Source organism: Cyprinus carpio, chromosome A7 (genome assembly GCF_018340385.1).
Source record: "Cyprinus carpio isolate SPL01 chromosome A7, ASM1834038v1, whole genome shotgun sequence".
Taxonomy (NCBI): domain Eukaryota; kingdom Metazoa; phylum Chordata; class Actinopteri; order Cypriniformes; family Cyprinidae; genus Cyprinus; species Cyprinus carpio.
This window is the reverse complement of record NC_056578.1, coordinates 33,674,966-33,693,788: the sequence shown is the minus strand read 5'-3', so window position 1 is coordinate 33,693,788 and position 18,823 is coordinate 33,674,966. Positions and strand designations below refer to the sequence as shown.

General features: G+C 40.0%; 1 protein-coding gene across 1 annotated transcript in view; it reads right to left on the bottom strand.

The window, feature by feature from the left end:
• Positions 1 to 5,726: 5,726 nt before the first annotated feature.
• Positions 5,727 to 18,823, bottom strand: part of LOC122145793 (semaphorin-5B-like) — a 124,243-nt gene continuing 111,146 nt past the window's right edge. The window contains exons 3-4 of the mRNA XM_042761386.1: positions 11,041 to 11,100; positions 5,727 to 5,831 (exon numbers count right to left, since the gene is read on the bottom strand). Coding sequence (XP_042617320.1) covers positions 5,727 to 5,831; positions 11,041 to 11,100 — 165 coding nt within the window. The remainder of the gene's footprint in view (positions 5,832 to 11,040; positions 11,101 to 18,823) is intronic.

Here is an 18,823-nt window from a genome sequence, read left to right as displayed (position 1 = left end):
GATGTTCTAAATGAGGCAGAGAAGACAGATAGATGTGATTATTATCTGTACTTAAATATAAGGAAATGAGCAAAAATTAAATTAAGAAGAAAATATAATAGAGAGTATAATACCTTTATAAATATTATAATACACACTTAAAGTCATATACCACAGGTGGAAAATGGTCAATCATTCATTCTCTTAATTCTTTCTTGACTGAGGGGCCAGACCAGAAATTATGTGCAGATGTTTTTATGTTGCCTGAAATCCTCCATTATTTTATCTGTATCTAAAAAGTCAGTTGTTACCTGCCTCAGTGACTATCGCCCAGTGGCCCTGTCATTATAAAATGTTTTGAGAGGCTTATTCTGCAGCACATTTAGCAGCAAGTGAAGTGACGTGTGGCCAAGTATGGTTACCCATACTTGGAATTTGTGCTCTGCATTTAACCCATCCAAGGGCACACACACAGGAGTGAACACACACACACACTGTGAACACACACCCTGAGCAGTGGGCAGCCATATTGCTGTGGTGCCTGGGGAGCATTTGTTCAGTGCCTTGCTCAAGGGTATGACGTCTGTCTTGTATTGAGGGTGGAAGAGAGCGCTGGTCATTCACTCCCCCCACCTACAATTTCCACCGGACCAGAGACTTGAACCCGCAACCTTTGGGTTACAAGTCTGACTTTCTAACCATCAGGCCATGACTGCCCCTTAAAGGGGTCATATGATGCTGCAAAAAAGAACATTATTTTGTGTATTTGGTGTAATGAAATGTGTTTATGCGGTTTAAGAACCGCATAAAAAAAACCACATTATTTTCCACATACTGTACATTATTGTATCTCCTTTATGCCCCACCTTCTGAAACGCGTCGATTTTCACAAGGCTCATCTCTCTGAAAAGCGAGGTGTGCTGTGATTGGCCAGCTATCCAGTGCGTTGTGATTGGCCAAATACATCAAGCCTGTGATGGAAATGTTATGCCTCTTAACATATTGTGATGCCTTATCCGGCCGGAGGGACGAGACAAAAACATAAAACCCATTATAAATGTGATTTAAACATGATTTCTAGTCTTGTTTTCTTTTGGAAGGCAAAACCAAAGTAGTTTCACTTTCTCAACGAAACAGTGTCACACACCGCGGCCTTAAGTGAGCAGAGGCCGGAGGCCCAGAATGAGCCCGCAGCCGGCTTGAATGAGCAGAGGCGGGCAGCTTGAAAAGCAGCAAGCAGATTCTAGGAAGGAGCATACCTTGGTCTTGCAGCAGCCACATGTGACGACCCTGGGCTGGATGCCGCTTCATCCATGGTGAAAGCCGATTCAGCGATCAAAAATGCAAAGTTGATGTATTTCCTCAACGACCAGCACGGATCAGCTCCAGGCATGACGAAGTGGTTATCATCCTCTTTTGGAAGGCCAAACAAGGTAGTTTCGCATTTACAGTGAAACACATAGCGTCTTCATGGCATGGCGGCAGCGGCAACAACAATACTACAATGAGAATAAAAGGTTCTTTCTTTGCATGAACATCTGGGCGACGGTATGCAAATCTTCCCACATACTGACGTAGATATTTGGGTAATGATAGAACGAGCCGTTTCAGGGAGGCGTGGAAGAGTCTCAACTTTTATAAAGAATATCTCTTTGGATTTGAGACTTTACTCTTTGCAACTTCACAGATCTTCTTTATTCACCAAGAGCTTGTAACACTCCAAAGAGAAAGGAAAATTTGAAATCGCATCATATGACCTCTTTATTCCTACAGAGGAATACCTCCTGAATTAGACAGCTACCAGTTTGCCTACCGGGGAAATCAATATACTGTACGGAGGACGCAGTCACCATAGCAATCCACAAAGCCCTTTCCAATCTGGAGGTGTCAAACACATATGTCAAGATGCTTTTAATACAATAGTGCCCCACAAACTGGAACAGAATCTCCATAATTAAGGCCACTGTGCTTATGGATCAAAGACTTTCTAATTAACAGGCCACAAGTGGTAAAAATAGGGGATAAAACACATGTATTCCACAGGGATGCATGCTCAGTTCTGCACTCTTCACTCTCTTCACACACGACTGCACCCCCATACTGTACATGCCTCTAATACCATTGTGAAATTTGCAGACGATACCACTGTAGTGGGTCTCATATCGGACAATGATGAGATCCACTACAGAAAGGAGAGCCATCACTTGGCCCTGTGATGTTCAACAAACAATCTGGTTTTGAACACCAATAAAACCAAAGAGGTCAATAAAATTTTGAGCTCATAATGTAATAATAATTTTTAAATGTAATAATTTTTCACATAATGTAATAGGTTATTGTATGAGAAATGTATTACATTATGAACACACTGTGGCAACTTAAAATGTAATAACAGTTTCATATATATTTATATGTAACCATTGTCATTGTCATCATACCACGGACATTAACTGAGATGTTAAAGTCCACATGGAATCAAAATTTACAATATTTATTTTGTCAGTGCACATTGCTAGTCTTAAGGTCAACAATTAATCTGTGCAAGTTAATCTTCTGAAAAAAAAATAAAAAAATGGTTTGTTTTGGCAATCTTTAATCAAAATCTGATCATTTGCTTTCACTCTGGAATGGCATGCCTTTTCTGATGACGTCAGTTTGGTGGCTTGGGCAGAATATGCTTAGTCTGCTGTGAGTGAGAGATGAGAGGAGAAGCACAAAAATAAAACCCCCGCCCTCTACTCAACATTCCATTTCAGCTGGAAATACACCACCACACTGAAATCCAGTTGGCAGCAACTTCCGGTTCACGCAGAAGTAGGAACATAATCTAAGTGTTTAAAATATGCAAAGTGGATGTTAAAGCAACACTATGTAATTTTTGCGCTCTACTGGTTAATAAACAGAACTGCATTACACTGCATAACACTGCCCAAATGTTCACACAAAGAAAGGAGGTGTAACTTTTATTCTCGCTGTTGCCGCTGCTGCCATGTTGTGGAGTCACTGTGTGTTTTGTTGTGAAAGCGAAACTACTTTCTTTGGCCTTCCAAAAGAGGACACAACTAGAAATCAGTGGTTAAGTTGTATTTCAACACTGCTGGTCCAGTCCAACCCAAATTTTCAGGTGTGTGCTGCGCATTTTATGGAAGATGAGGACTGTTTTCTGAACCAGTAGCCTGCAATGTGTCTGTGGCATAACGGTTGTTTCTATAAAGCTGGGCAGTTCAAACTTTGCAAGGACAGTCTGGTGCTTCAACCTGTAAGTAAGTTTTTTATATTTAAATAATTTGCCAATGATGATTCAAACATGAGTTTTGAGCAGTAGAGTAGGCTTGTTGTTTCTCAGATCACAAATGCAGACATATGTTTACGCAGCGCAATATGCAACGTGTAAAAAGATAGTATAAGTCATAATAATCATTAATTAAGTCTCAGCTGGATGCAACAAATGCCTCGTTTTTAATGGGTTTTATTGGTTTTGTCTTGTCTAGTGATGTCCAGATCACGAAAAAATCTTTCTATATAACCAGTTCACCAAATCGAACTGAATTGTTTGAAATGGTTCACATCTCCAGTACGCACTAGTCCACAAATTTCTTAAATTCTTCGGTTTATAAATGTGCCTTACACCCTCTGACGTGAAATAAACAAATATCCTGAGTTATTCAGTTACTCCCTAAACAGTACATTGACTGAACTGCTAAAAGAGAACTGTTGATGGGATGTGCACGAGCAGAGCAGCTGGACTGAGTCTCGTGCTGCTGGCCTGGGAGACGGCATAGTATGTTAAGGGGCGTAACATTTCCGTCACACACTTGAGGGATTCGGCCAATCACAATGCACTGGATAGCTGGCCAATCACAGCACACCTCGCTTCATAACGATGAGCTTTGTAAAAATCGACACGTTTCGGAAAGGTGGGGCATAGATGAGAAACAATAATGTACATTATATGGAAAATAATGTGTTTTTTGAACCTTAAGCCGCATAAACACATTGCATTACACCAAATACACACACACACACAAAAATATTTTTAGCATCATCATATGACCCCTTTAAGGCATGGTCAAAGTAAGAACATAATCTAAGTGTTTAAAACATGCAAAGTATGATTGCCAGCTGTTCCCGTATTTAAGCAACATTCCAAATTAAATCCATACAGAAAGCAGTTTATCATGTCACGCCAATTTAGGGAGCTAATTACTCTCACAAACAAACAACAACAACAACAACAAACATTATTTGGAAAACTCTTCTGTGCATATTTACATTTGCGCTCTGGAGAGCATCAGTTGTTTCGATTTACAATATTTGCAACGTTGAGCAGTGTAGCTAATCACAGAAATCCATTGAACCAATGAACTGAGATGAGTGACAGGCTCAGTGCATTTGAAATTATAAAGGGACCACTCTTTGCACACATACTAGACTAATGCATTCAGAATTTTAATTAAAGAGTTTTTTTTTTTTCTCTCATGGTTCTAATACAATGTCACCTCACTAAAGTTCAGCTATAGTTTAGATATTCTATATAAATGCTGAAATGAATCTTAGACGTAAACATATTTACTTTGCTTAATCCATTCATGTACAAATTAATTCTAAAAATAAATTAATTTGTACATGAAAAGATTAAGCAAAGCAAATAATATGTTCACATCTGAGATAAATTTTGGCATTTATCTCTATATATAGAGATTTATCTCTCGCTCTCTATCTCTCTCTATATTATATTATATTATATTATATTATATTATATTACACAAAATCAAAATAAAATAAAATATATTATAACATACCATAATACATTATACTATATTATACACATAGGCTAAATAACAGCACAGATATTTTGACTGTCCCTTATACTGGGCTGCTTATACTTTATCATATGTATAATTATAGAATTATGACAATATTACAAAAAATTTTGGTCAGTTTATAATGTAATACATTTCTGATAATGTAATAATTGTTATTACATTACGAGCTCAAGATTTTATTACATTTTGAGAAAATTATTACATTATGAACATTTCATTATGATAATAGTGTAATACTTCAAGAAATACTTTTCTTCCTCAGTAAGTTGAAGCAGGCTGGACTCTCCCCTTGGCTGCTGATAAATTTCTATAGGTGTGCCATGCATCCCATGCTACTGTGTGACTGTGTGGTACGCCAGCTGCACAGCACAGAAAGGATTTGACCTTGGTGGTTAAAACAGTGCAAAGTATTGTTGGGAATCCACTTCCAGACCTAGACTTGGTTTATGCAGAATGCCTCCAGTAGAAGGCCAGAAAATATTGCGGTAGATTCCACTCACCTGGGTCAAAGACTGTCCCCCTGATCTCAGGGCGGAGATACAGGACCATGAAAACACACAAACAGACTGAGAAACAGCTTCTTTTCAAAAGCTGTAACCCTCATTACACCCCTTTGCACACACTTAATGACATAATACTTATTTTGCTGTAACTGCTGCTGTTTGTTATTTATTGTTGGTTGATCTAAGTTGTTGTTGTTTTTAGTTTGTTAATGGAGACTCATCAGACAGAATTTCATTGCACTTTGTACAATGACAATAATGCAATAAAGTAAAGTATATAGCCTATTCTGAGACTAACAGGTTTATTGAAGAACCATCCATATGTGTATACCTGTCTTACTTTGTGCATTTCTTTTTAATTGTCCTACTTAATAATATGACAAGACTTGAGTCAGTGTAGTTATTGAAACACAGAGACTTACAATAAATGTACACTGGGGGTCAAAGGCGAAAGTCCCACAGGCATATATGTGTCCATCACCCAAAAACTCCAGCAGACGGATGTAGTGTTCCTGCAATCGTCCTGTGAGTGGCAGCAGAGTAAAGCAAGACATACTGTGAGACAAATAAAATATACAAGTTTCTTTGTGTTGTCTGTGTTTCTCTAGGTTTTCAAAAAACATATTAAGCAGCACATCTGTTGTCAACTTTGACAAAAACCAGCATATTACAATGGTTTCTGCACGATGATGTGACATTGAAGACATTGGTAATGGCTGCTGAAAATTCAGCTTTGCCATGATAGGAAAAAAATTACATTTTAAAATGTATTAAAATTTAGAGCAGTTATTTTAAATTGAAACAATATTTCACAGTATTCCTGTTTTATTGTATTGTTGATCAAATAATTGTAGCAGTGGAGAGACTTCTTTCAAACAAATTTACACGCAAATTAATTGAGATTACAATTACAGTCAAGGTCACTTGCAGCTTTCATTTTAATAATTTGATTAATAGTGTAAATGTATAAGACTCCCCAACGATTAAACATAACATTGTAGGCCTTTTCAGAATGTCTCACATCTTAAGAACACTGATACTTTTCACAACTAATGTCAGTGCTGTCCAATCCTGATCCTGTAGAGCCACTGTCCAATTAAATACACCTGAAAGTAACCAATGGTCTTCATGATTACTATCTTAAGTTCCAGCTAGGTAAGGTGGAACACGTTGGAGCTAAACCGTGCAAGATATTGGCCTTCCAGAACCAGGATTGGACACCCCAACTTATGTGAATGTGTCAAGGATGACTTTGAAACCATGGCTGAGAAGAACAAGAGAGTTTCTGTATCAATAACAGTGACTGGTAACCTGAACTCCAATGGGCTGTATCTGTGATCCCCAGGCGTTTTCTACAGTGAGACCTCCCCCATATCTTTCAAACGGCACAGTTAAATTGTTAATGATTGACATTTCACAATATAAATGATAAGGCACACAAAATGTTTTTGTTCGCAAATGCATCCTGACTATGCAAAAGACTATGCACGCTAGGCATTAACACTAGGCATTAACGTTACCATAGTAAACATAGTAAATGTGACCACTTGAAGAAATCAGACCTTAGCTTCTTATTCTCTATCACAATCGTGTATTTATTTAGTTACATATTTTTATCTGTCATAAGTCGCGTCTCGATTGTGATCATTATTGTGATCATCAATGATCATTATTTCTAAATGTGAGGTATATAGGCTACTGTGAATACAAATGAACAGAAAAAGACTCGACTGAATAAGCAGGCTATGTTCATAACGCTTTATTTCTTAATAAATTAATTCATTATGATCAGTGTATCACTTAGGCCAATTATAATAAAAACATTGATGCTTTTGGATTTAAATATTTAACAAAGCATGCAAACAAACGGACGCTTTTATCATGTTTGTTTTGTGATCGTGCTAGTTCCAGTGACTTATATCTTATTAATTTTCTGATAATTTCTGTTTGTTGGTGAAATGATGGATTTGCATGATGTTGTTCCTGAGAGACGTGTAAAGGGCAGGTTTTAGTGAAGCGCAGCGGAGCTTCTGGCCCGACGGTGGAAACGCAGTGCTATTCTGGCCTCGGTGCTACAGGTCTGAGGCTATTAGCCCCGCCCGGCCCGTTTAAAGCACTGGCTCGCACTGGCCCGACAGTGGAAAAGCAGCTATTGTCATGTTCAAGAAACCAGTCTGAGATGATTTATTTGAGCTTTGTGACATGGTGCATTATCCTGCTGGAAATAGCCATCAGAAGATGGGTACACTGTAGTCATAAAGGGATGGACATGGTCAGCAACAATACTCAGGTAGGCTGTGGTGTTTAAAAACGATGCTCAATTGGTACTAAGGGGCGCAAAGTGTGCAAGAAAATATCCCCCACACCATTAAACCACCACCACCAGCCTGAACCGTTGAGACAAGGCAGGATGGGTCCATGCTTTTATGTTCTTTATGCCAAATTCTGACCCTACCATCTGAATGTCGCAGCAGAAATCGAGACTCATCAGACCAGGCAACATTTTTCCAGTCTTCTATTGTCCAATTTTGGTGAGCCTGTGCAAAATGCAAATTGTAGTTTCTTGTTCTTAGCTGACAGGAGCGGCACCCGGTGTGGTCTTCTGCTGCTGTAGCCCATCTTCTTCAGGGTTCGACGTCTTTTGCATTCAGAGATGGTATTCTACATACCTTGGTTGTAACGTGTGGTTATTTAAGTTACTGTTGCCTTTCTATCATCTCTAACCAGTCTGCCCATTCTCCTATGGCCTCTGACATCAACAAGACATTTTCGTCCACACAACTGCTGCTCACTGGATATTTTCTCTTTTTCAGACCATTCTCTGTAAACCCTAGAGATGGTTGTGTGTGAAAATCCCAGCAGATCAGCGTTTTTTTTTAATACTCAGACCAGCCTGTCTGGCACCAACAACCATTCCACGTTCAAAAACCCTTTCTTCCCCATTCTGATGCTCGGTTTGAATTTCACCAAGTCGTCTTCACCACATCTAGATGCCTAAATGCAGGGGTCGGGAACCTATGCCTCACGAGCCACACCTGGCTCTTTGACAAAAATCAGGTGGCTCGGCAGATCGCTCACCCTTTACCAACAAATGATGTAGGCCAATTACAAAAATTATACATCACTAGAGATCAGCAATTCCTTTGTAATAGAGCCAACATAAGCTGATAAAACTTTATCATTTACATATACATATACATATACATATACATATACATATACATATACATATACATATACATATAAAATATACCATATACATATACATATACATATACATTTTTTTGTACCAGCCAAATTACGAGTTCAGTGCTATTCGCGAAAGTCACGACAGCAACCCACTGAGGTTTCTATGGTAACATAGAGCTAATAAACTCAGATTCAAGCTTGTTTGTGGTAATAGCGAAAAAAATGTAAATGTATGTAAATACAGTGACAGGACTGAAACATATACTTTGTTTTATAGAAGATGGTGTTCTCCTGTGCCAAGAGTCAGTATGAGACATTATGCCGGTTACTTTAGCTTTTTCCGCACAGCTTTCAGCGGGTGGCACTGTTAGCGTGAAGTTTTTGATAAAGGAACATGAATGAATGAGACATTAAAGAGTGGAACATGCTTGATATTAAAAAGACAGACAGTACTAAAATTTCAAAGCTGTGAAACAACTCAATCTGCTTCTGACTGGATGTTTTCTGCGCGCGAGGTCCGAGTGGAACATGGACAAGATATGACTTTTACAGATATTAAGGATGCATCAATGTGAAAAGATAAGCCAATACCGATAACCAATAATTGATATGACATGATATGATATCCATATGATACTGTATGATACAGGTCTTCTTTGTTGCATCTTCCTCTTTATGATGCGCCAAATGTTTTCTATGGGTGAAAGATCTGGACTGCTGGCTGGCCATTTCTGTACCTGGATCCTTCTTGTGCGCAGCCATGATGTTGTAATTGATGCAGTATGTGGCCTGGCATTGTTATGTTGGAAGATGCAAGGTCTTCCCTGAAAGAGATGATGTCTGGATGGGAGCATGTTGGTTCTAGAACTTGGATATACCTTTCAGCATTGATGGTGCCTTTTCAGATGTGTTAGCAGCTTACACATCTGGAAAGGCACCATCAATGCTGAAAGGTATATCCAAGTTCTAGAAAAACATATGCTCCCATCCAGATGGATGGATTAATGCATTTTGCACTCATGCAACCCCATACCATCAGAGATACAGGCTTCTGAACTGAGCGCTGATAACAACTTGGGTTTATCCTTGTCCTCTTTAGTCCGGATGACATGGCATCCCAGTATACCAAAAAGAACTTCAAATTTTGATTCGTCTGACCACATAACAGTTTTCCACTTTGCCACAGTCCATTTAGATGTTTAGATATGGCTTCTTTTTTGACCTATAGAGTTTTTAGCCGGCAACAGCGAATGGCATGGTGGATTGTGTTCACCGACAGTGTTTTCTGGAAGTATTCCTGAGCCCATGTTGTGATTTCCATTACAGTAGCATTCCTGTATGTGATGCAGTGCTGTCTAAGGGCCCGAAGATCACATGATGATGATATTATGCACTGTAGATGATGATAACTTCAAACTCTTTGCAATTTTTCTCTGATAAACTCCTTTCTGATATTGCTCCACTATTTTTCGCTTCAGCATTGGGGGAATTGGTGATCCTCTACCCATTTTGACTTCTGAGAGACACTGCCACTCTGAGAGGCTCTTCCAGCTGTTCCTTATATGTACATTTAACTTTTCCGGCCTCTTATTGCTACCTGTCCCAACTTTTTTGGAATGTGTAGCTCTCCTGAAACCCCCAAAATGAGCCAATATTTTGGCATGACATTTCAAAATGTCTCACTTTCAACATTTGATATGTTATCTATATTCTATTGTGAATAAAATATAAGTTTATGAGATTTGTAAATTATTCCATTCTTTTTTACTCACAATTTGAACAGTGCCCCAAATTTTTTGGAATCGGGTTTGTGTGTATATATATATATATATATATATATATATATATATATATATATATATATATATATATATATATATATATATATATATATATATATATATAATTAAAAAGGTTTAAACATTAAGCAATTTTAATTTAGAAAAAACAGTTATTGGACACTTTTACTCACAGAATAAATGATTTATTACTTATTGTTAATAGTGCTTCCCTGTTGATACTACACTCGTACTGTGTCTGCTTAAGACACTATGGGAAAAGGCCTTTTTCTCCTGAACTGAAGCCTTTTTTTCAATCACGCAGTGAACTGGCCGTGCAATATCACTGCGTGACTGAAAAAAAAGGCTTCAGTTTAGGAGAAAAAGGCTTTTTCCCATGGTGTCTTAAGCAGACGCAATACTCATTCCTATATCTCAGGGAACCGAGGTTATGTTATTAACCGAGTACGATTTCTACAGTGGCATCCGTCACTGAAAATATTGGTTTTGCATGATGCTGCATCCATGCTGCTGAGTGTCAGTGAAGTTGTGGCTACTGTAATATTGGTCCAAAAGTGCTAATGGCACCTTCAAAAAAAATATTTTTCAAAATAAACAAAGCAGGAAAATGGTGGATTTTGAAATTAGGATTTTTTCCAACGCATTCAAAAAGATTCATATTTTTTGTTTCACTTGCTCACTTGCTATTGAGCTCTTTACATCCCCCCACCTCAAGCACACACACCATACACCATATGACTTTACCTCTGTTTTCCCCTTAGCAACACAAGATTTCCTCTTTTCTTCTGGAACACTCCACTCAATCTACATAAATATTGAGAGAGAGAGAGAGAGAGAGAGAGAGAGAGAGAGCGAGAGAAAGAGAGAGCGAGAGAGAGAGAGAGAGATCAGTACTTCAGATTTTTAGCTGGTTAAAATGAAACCATGTCAGCCATTAATATGTAAAACATGTTTGACCAGTTAAATACAGAGGGTTATAACACATTAAAATGTATTCAGTACCTGTAAATCTTATTTACTTATTTAGTGATCAAATATATTAATACATTCAGGCAGAATCTGAAAGTAACATTTTGTGGTCATTTATACAACATTAAACAACAGATTTTAAGGGGCAGTTCTCACAAAAAAAACGTGACATGAGTATGAATTCTCAATAAATGATGACTCAAATTTCAGCATGTTCCTTAGATAAAGCTATAACATGGCTTCAAGAGAATATAGTATAGTCTTACAGTATATACCAGTGTTTTTTAACAGGGCTGCAGGATAATTTAAACATATTTAAATTATTAAATTATTATAAATATTTTAAAATTATTTTAATTAAAATGCTAAAAACGAAGATGTAAACTGGCATTTCTTTTTTTTTCATTCAAATATTGTGTTAGATTACAGCAGGCATTCAAGTCAAAAAGGTTGAGAGCCACTGTTATAAGTTGCAGTCACATTTGTGAAATTTGGGCAAAATTTTGCAGTTAAAAAGGTTAATTGTTCATTGTCAAACCTAATCATGGCTCACCCAGAAGTCACTTTCAAAACCAAGCCACTTTCTGTTAGTCAACGTGGTATTTTTGTGACCAGCTAGAACCTGTAGCAAAATCTGTGTGCAGAAATCTTTTACATTCATGAAGAATTTTCAGATTACATGGCAACTGGTTGTCAGCGAAAACAGTAAAATATTCAGTTCATAAAGATAAATACAATCACTATACAAAAATAACTGTCAGAGAGCTGTGTAAAAAAAATTGTATAGTGAGATTCTACACTGGTATTTCCACATCTGTTGCAGCACCCTGTGGTCTTTCTATTCACATAATCAAATAATTTTTGACCAAATCAATATTTCTTGTACATTTATTGATTTTATTTATTTGGAAAATTACACCCATTTAGGATTATACAAGACCTGATCATCTTTTATTAGTAAATTGTTTGGTTTTTATTTTACTGACTGGTGGTCTGTACATTATTCTTTACATAAAAATTAGGTTAAAATAATGTGTGTATGTTCTTAATGGGCTACAAAACATTTTACAGAGAAATTCTAACCCAAAAAATTTAAGAAACACTTTGGCTAGGGACAAGACTGTACATTTAAGTACAGAAAATTAGTTATCATGATATCAGTGCAATGATCTCACCGTAGCTCTCACAGTAGCTCTCCTTAATCTTAATATCTAATATTACATGACACTTCACTAAGTAATTTTGCTTCCCAAACTATGAACAGTGAAGATGGAGGTTCGTTGCAAGCATATCCTGGGCTCAGACACACTCCACGTTTGCTTGAGGGTAAATGGATGTGAAGCCACATTACAGTGTGTGATGAATTTTAACTCTGATCACAGGAGACAGTGAGAGGTGGCTACTGGGGGAAATGGGAGGGGTGGTTGGGAGGGTTAATTTGGTTAGAGAGCTGCACTAGCAGCCAGAGATCAGATCATCTAGTTTAGCTTGATGAGAAGCAGTGTATTGAAACGTGTTTGACTGTCTGTTATGATGACTGTATGTGAGTGTGTTGTTGGTGTGCAGTTTGGATGTTATTATATGGCACAAAGCATTTTATGTAATGATTTAGCTGATTTCATAGCTTTCCACTTTAATTAAATCTTTCATTATGACAGTGAAACAAACACAACACACCCTTTGCCGGGAGCTTGATTGACAGGTGATCTGACCAATTATAAAGCTAAATCTGCCATTTTGTCCGACAAAGAAACCAGACAGGAGACTAGATTAACGTTGGTGGACTTGAACTTGATAAATGGTGTGTATTTAAGTATTTCCGCAGTTGAAACATCTAAACGTCTAAACGATGCATATGGGACAAAAAAGTGGAAACGCTTCAGGAGTGTCAAAGTCGTCATTGGATTGGTTGAATTTCTACAGGATTTCCGGGAGGACGTGCGTGTCACATTCTTTAACGTTCTGCCTGGAAACAAAGATGCCGTGGCGCCAAACCCCCTCACTAAAGAAGAAAGCCATAATGTTTACAACTGTGATGACGAGCGCTTATCAGTATCAACTAAACACTGGAGTTTCAAAAGTATGTGAAATATTTAAAGTTCGCTGCATAGAATCTTTCAAATATGTCCGAGAGTTTTACACACCAGTCTGTTATAATGTTTACAACTGTGACGACGAGCGCTTATCAGTATCAAATGAACAATGGAGTTTCAAAAGTGTGTGAAATATTTAAAGTTCGGTGCATATCTTTCAAATACGTGTTTTACACACCAGTCTGTTATTGTGGCGACAATTCCACGCCCCGAAACGTGATGCTAAACAAAACAAACTGTGATTGGCTGTTTGACATGTCAGTCAAACGGCCTCATGGGTGAACCTTGACCAATGTAAGCTGCCATGAATTCCAGACCTTCAGTCTGAAGGTCTGGCTATGCGAGACTTAGTGTATTGTCAGTGTTAGTGTCAATTCTTCATGAGCATGTGTAGTGAGAGTGCCATGGCTTTGTCGGATGTAGCAAAAATAACTAAAGGGGTTGGGGGGTTTAAACGAAGGGTCAGTTGCCTCTGATGTCCTCTACAATTAGCGTAAATGGTAACACTTGGCAATAAGGTTAAAATATGGAAACATTATAGGCATCATGAGCTAACAATGAATAGATTTATAAATGTATTAATTTACTTTTGTTCATAATACAAGTAATGTTAATGTATATTTTTATATTATAACTTAAAATTTTAGAAACACATTAGTTAGGATTAATATATGTAAATTAATAGAGTTCTGCAGAGATTATGTATTTTTGAACCCGACATCTGTTCACTTTGAAACATAAATACAATCAACAGAAGTAAAAAGCTAAAGTTAGGCTTTAAAACAAACTATAAAATGGTTGACAATTATATCACTGCCATTAAGCTTTTGACAACTCTTTTGGTCTGTATTTAAAATCTACAGACTGGAAGGCTTGAGTTAGTTTGCAAGAGCGAGAGAATAAACCCAATAAAATACAGCTTGAGTAAAAAAAGTAAACTAGTAATTGGATTAAGTAGTTTTCCTGTTTTGCCATTTAATGTTATTAATGCATATCATAGAATAAAATGTGAAAATATCTTGAACTTGTCTTAACCACATACCTTATTTTAATGAATTACCCCCCCCCCAAAAAAATAATAAAAATAAATAGAAGTGACATAACATAAGTGGAAACAGAAATGCAGAAATACTAAGAAATTTTTGGGTTTCAGGAATCAGGGCTGCAAGGTGGGTACCATGGAGGTGAAAGTTGGTCTCCTGCGGGTTATGGCTGTCATGTCATGGGAAGGTGGGTGGATCTTGGTTGAGACCATAGCTCACCATGCAATGCACCTGTTTTGGCAAGGGCCTGTCAGGACTCGGCTGGTTTGAGTGTTCTTTGACCTTCAAGTGGATGATCAGCTCATGCTTACTTGTGATGTTGTTGCACACCTGGGACAGGTGTTGATGCTTGACTGGCTTCTTGTTCATTGTGGCAATCTCATCTTTTTCCTAGCCAATGAGGTAGTGTTTGAAGCTGAGCTTGGCATCATTTGAGTCTGTGTAAATCAGGAGTTATCTGATGCACTTCTTGTGAGTCAATGCGATTTGAAGGGTGATCAGGTTGTCTGTCACTTGTACTTTGATGACAGGAAGTCAAGCTTGCAGTGTTGCTGTGGGCAAGAGGTTTGCTGTTAACCCACAAACACCTGCTCTGGGCACACCGTGCCTCAACATTGCATCCATGTGGCTTTGGGGGGGCATTGGTCCTCTGTACGGATGCGTTGGCCGTTGAGGGCCATTAAAGTTTGGCGGCACATCTCTGTGATCACTTTCCGTGTTCTGTTGTGACTGGCGAATCACTGGATGGTTCAGGAAGTGCAAAGCAGGCTCTTTTTGCCATTTGAGTAGTTAGTTTGTGCTCTGGTGGGAGTAGTGTTCTGCTGAAGTGGGCACCCCCCTTTAGTTCTGGCCATGTTGTTGGTGTAGACCAGCACTAAGGCAGTAGTTGGTGAATCCAGCTGTCAGATGAAACTCCTTGGGATGCGGGTAAATCAGGCCTGGCGTAGAGTACAGATGCCATTTGAGTTTGATGTTACATGGTCTTGAGTCAGTTCACATAGTTAGCATTAGCTATGCATCATTGCCTCTTGTGAAGAGTACCTTTGGCACTGGCAGTTGTCAGCAGGTGCAGGATGTCTCTTCAGAAAAGGGGGTGTGGCTCAAATTGGGGCCAGGTTCCCTCCATTCCCATGAAGGTGTGTGGTTGACGGTTTGGCCATGCTGTCTGTTGAGCTGAACAGCGACCCCTTTCTGTATATTGGAACTGCAGTCTCATATATTCACCAGAGTAAATGTCTCATATGGTCTGGCAGGAAGATCTCGCACTTGACAGGGCTTCCCCAGGGGGTTGCGAGGTCTGCGAGAACCAGGAAGTAGCAGGTTGAGCTTTGGTTATTTTACTTCAGGTTTAAAACGCACGTGTGACCTTGGCAGTCATCATGGTTGACAACAAGACCTCATAGGGAAGCTCATGCACTTGCGCTTGCGAAGGCAGATCTGGTGTGTGCTTGGTGTGTGCTTTGAAGAGTGTGAGGCTTAATGCCATATTCTAATGGCTGGCTGTGAGATTTTCCCGGGACCTCGGTGACCTGACCATCTGTCTGGGTGACATGTCTGGCTGAAGTGGCAGGGGTTTTGCACTTCAGCCTGGAGTTTCGGCTGTCTCAAGTTCAGCCAAGGGTCAATGTGACCCAGCAGCTCTTTATCAATGAGAAGGTGGTATGCATGTATGACTGCATGTTCAGTGCACCCTTTTGGGCCTTGAGAGTTCAGTTCTATTTCTGAGCTTCAGCGTGGGGGTGTATCAAAGAGTTAGAAGTGACATAAAAGTTGGGTTTACTTCACGTCTCGCCTTGTTTTCCAACATGCTGTCTCCTGGTTGCCCCCCTTTTTAATTGGATTCCTCTGGAGTCCTGGTACCGGGTTTGTGTGGTGGCCGGTACGCTGAAAGGTGTTGGATCATCCTGGATGTGCAGCCATCAGTTGAAGTGGCTCAGTGATGCCATTAGTTGGTGATGGAATGGCTGGTTCTGTGGTCAGTGGCTGGTTAGCAAAGATCTGGGTTGTGGGCTGGTCTGACCTTGAGACTGGGTTTCTCGTGACCAGTTGAGATGTCAGGCCTGATCTTTGTGACCAAGCAGTGCACTTCAGACGAGCTGGCTGGCTGGAAAGGTGAACGTTCCCACACTTGAGCCCAATTCTATGCATGCTTAAAGTCCATTGGGGCTCAAACCAATACAGCAGGTCTATGTTGGTGAAAAGAGGGCATGTTTCCATTTGTGTTGTGTACATGGGGTGTACAGTCTCATGGAGCTGATGGTCAGGTGCAGGGGAGTTTGCCGTGTGTGTATTTTGGCCTGTCGTGGGTGGTCAGCCGTCTGCTGATGTGCTGTCTGGGTGCCATAACCGTCTGGCTTTAGAATGGATGTCTCTGTGGTGAGATACTGTTGGCCGAGATCTTGGCATTTCTCTTAGTAGGAGGGCATTCTGGTAGGTTGTTGGTTTCTCATGCCGCTCATAGTTAAAAGAAGTCTGCTAGTCTGATAAATATTCTGTTTGTCCTGCTGGTGAGGCCACTCTCAGGATCAGTTTCTTTAATGTCCTCAGGATCTTTTCATGCTGGCCCATGTGCTCTCCAGAGTCAGTTCTGGGTACTGTGCAGAGACAGGCAGGATTTTAACAGTCTCTATGGAGGCAGCGCTGTGTTCTCTGTAGGCCAATGTACTGTGGATTTCGGGAGGAGGGAAGGTTCTGGAGTTGAAGCCTTCCTCCCTTGTGGCCTGTTCTGTCATCTGCCGTAGACTCATTGTTGTAGTAGACTCGTAGTTGTAGTTTTTGTAATCCGCTTTTACAGTTTCAGTCTGCTGGTACAGGATGTTGTGTGCCTCAAGGCTGGGGGTGATCCTAAGCAGATAGTCTGTCTTGTGTGGTCACATTTGCAGAGTTCAAGCATAAAAGTCCCTGTTTTGCAAGTAGGCAAGTGTTGTGGCCTTCTGTAGTATTTAGGTTGACAGTTGTAATGTCTCTGGCCAGTTTGTTGGGGTCTGTGGGGCCACACGGTGCGTGTGTCTGCAGTGATTCTCTGGAAGGGACCCTGCCCGACCCCTTGTGGTCTGCAAGCATATTTCAGTTTATTTGTGACATTGAGGTCACCTTGGCTTTGTCTGACTTTACCCGATTGGTGTTTGGGGTTGTCTCATTGCTGAGCAAGGAATTGGGTTTCAGCTCGGGCTGCTTGCAGGTGGCATTCACAGGCGTTGTTTTGATTCGCCTGGGCCATTACTTAAGAGAGCTTCAGCCTGTTGGAGCCTCTCTGGCTTATATTCCAGCTGCTCTCTGTGCTCAGTGTCTGTGCGGGTTTTGTAGAGGCCTCCTGAAGCTTTCCACTTCCTCCTGTAGCTCCTTGTCCTCTTCATCCGCTGTCACTTGCTAGCACAGCTGGTCTGGCAGTTCTGCGCATGCTCCCGGTCCTCCCTGTGGGCAAGGTGTCTTCCACTCTGCTTTAACTGGATGATGCAGCTGTGGGCGAGAGCACCGATGATCCTGGTTGGCTCTCTGTGGCTGTAGCCTTGGTTTGATCATGGTCTGTCTGTCAGTTCAGGTTGTCGTCCAGCCGTTTCGCTCAGGTGCCGTAGATCAGGCATGGTCCCGGACCGGGGGGGGGGGGGGGGCATCTGTTGCAGCACATAGTCAGGTTGCTGGCTGATCAGGTGGGTGGCAGAGCTGGATGATCTGGACACAGTCGTAACACAGGTGGAGAGGGAAAAGCACAGAAAAGCCAACACAAGTCTGTATGGATTTAGTGAGCTAACATGTTTGGGCTATGTGTTGCATGGTTAACTGGTGTGATCAGTTAGTGATGCACACTAAATGCTTAGATATCATGGCTGATAAGGCGGGGACTGGATAATTAATAGTGTGAGTGAGCACCTGAAAACTATGAGTAACACTGTTGATGGGAGATAACCTAGGGGGTTTAACCCTCTGGAGTCGATTAACGCGTATACGCGTTTTGGGGTATTTTCTCCTGATAACCCCGAAAAAAACTTAAATTACACTTTCAGTTTTGATCGTACAGATAAGTGCAATACATCAATCGAATCTGTAAAGGGTCTACTTTTTTTTGTATACAGACATAATAACAACAAAACTTTGTGCACTTATAAAATAAAGATAACAAACAAGGAGTGCTGTCTGCAGCCTTTGTCTGCGCTGATCTTCAGATACAAATGCGTCATTAAAATGAACTGTAACTCAGTGAATACTCAACGAAAGAGACATGAGAGAGATATCTATAGAAAGCCTGACATGTCTACTTTTAAACTAAACAAGTGCTGCTGAAAACAAATATTCTGTGATAAAGTAATCCATATGAAAAAACAACGCGATGTCCGTTTTTCACGTCTCCCTTCATTATCTTCTAATGCGACCACGCCCCCGCGCCGAGCGCGCTTCTGAGATTCAAATGTTTCACTGAAGCGC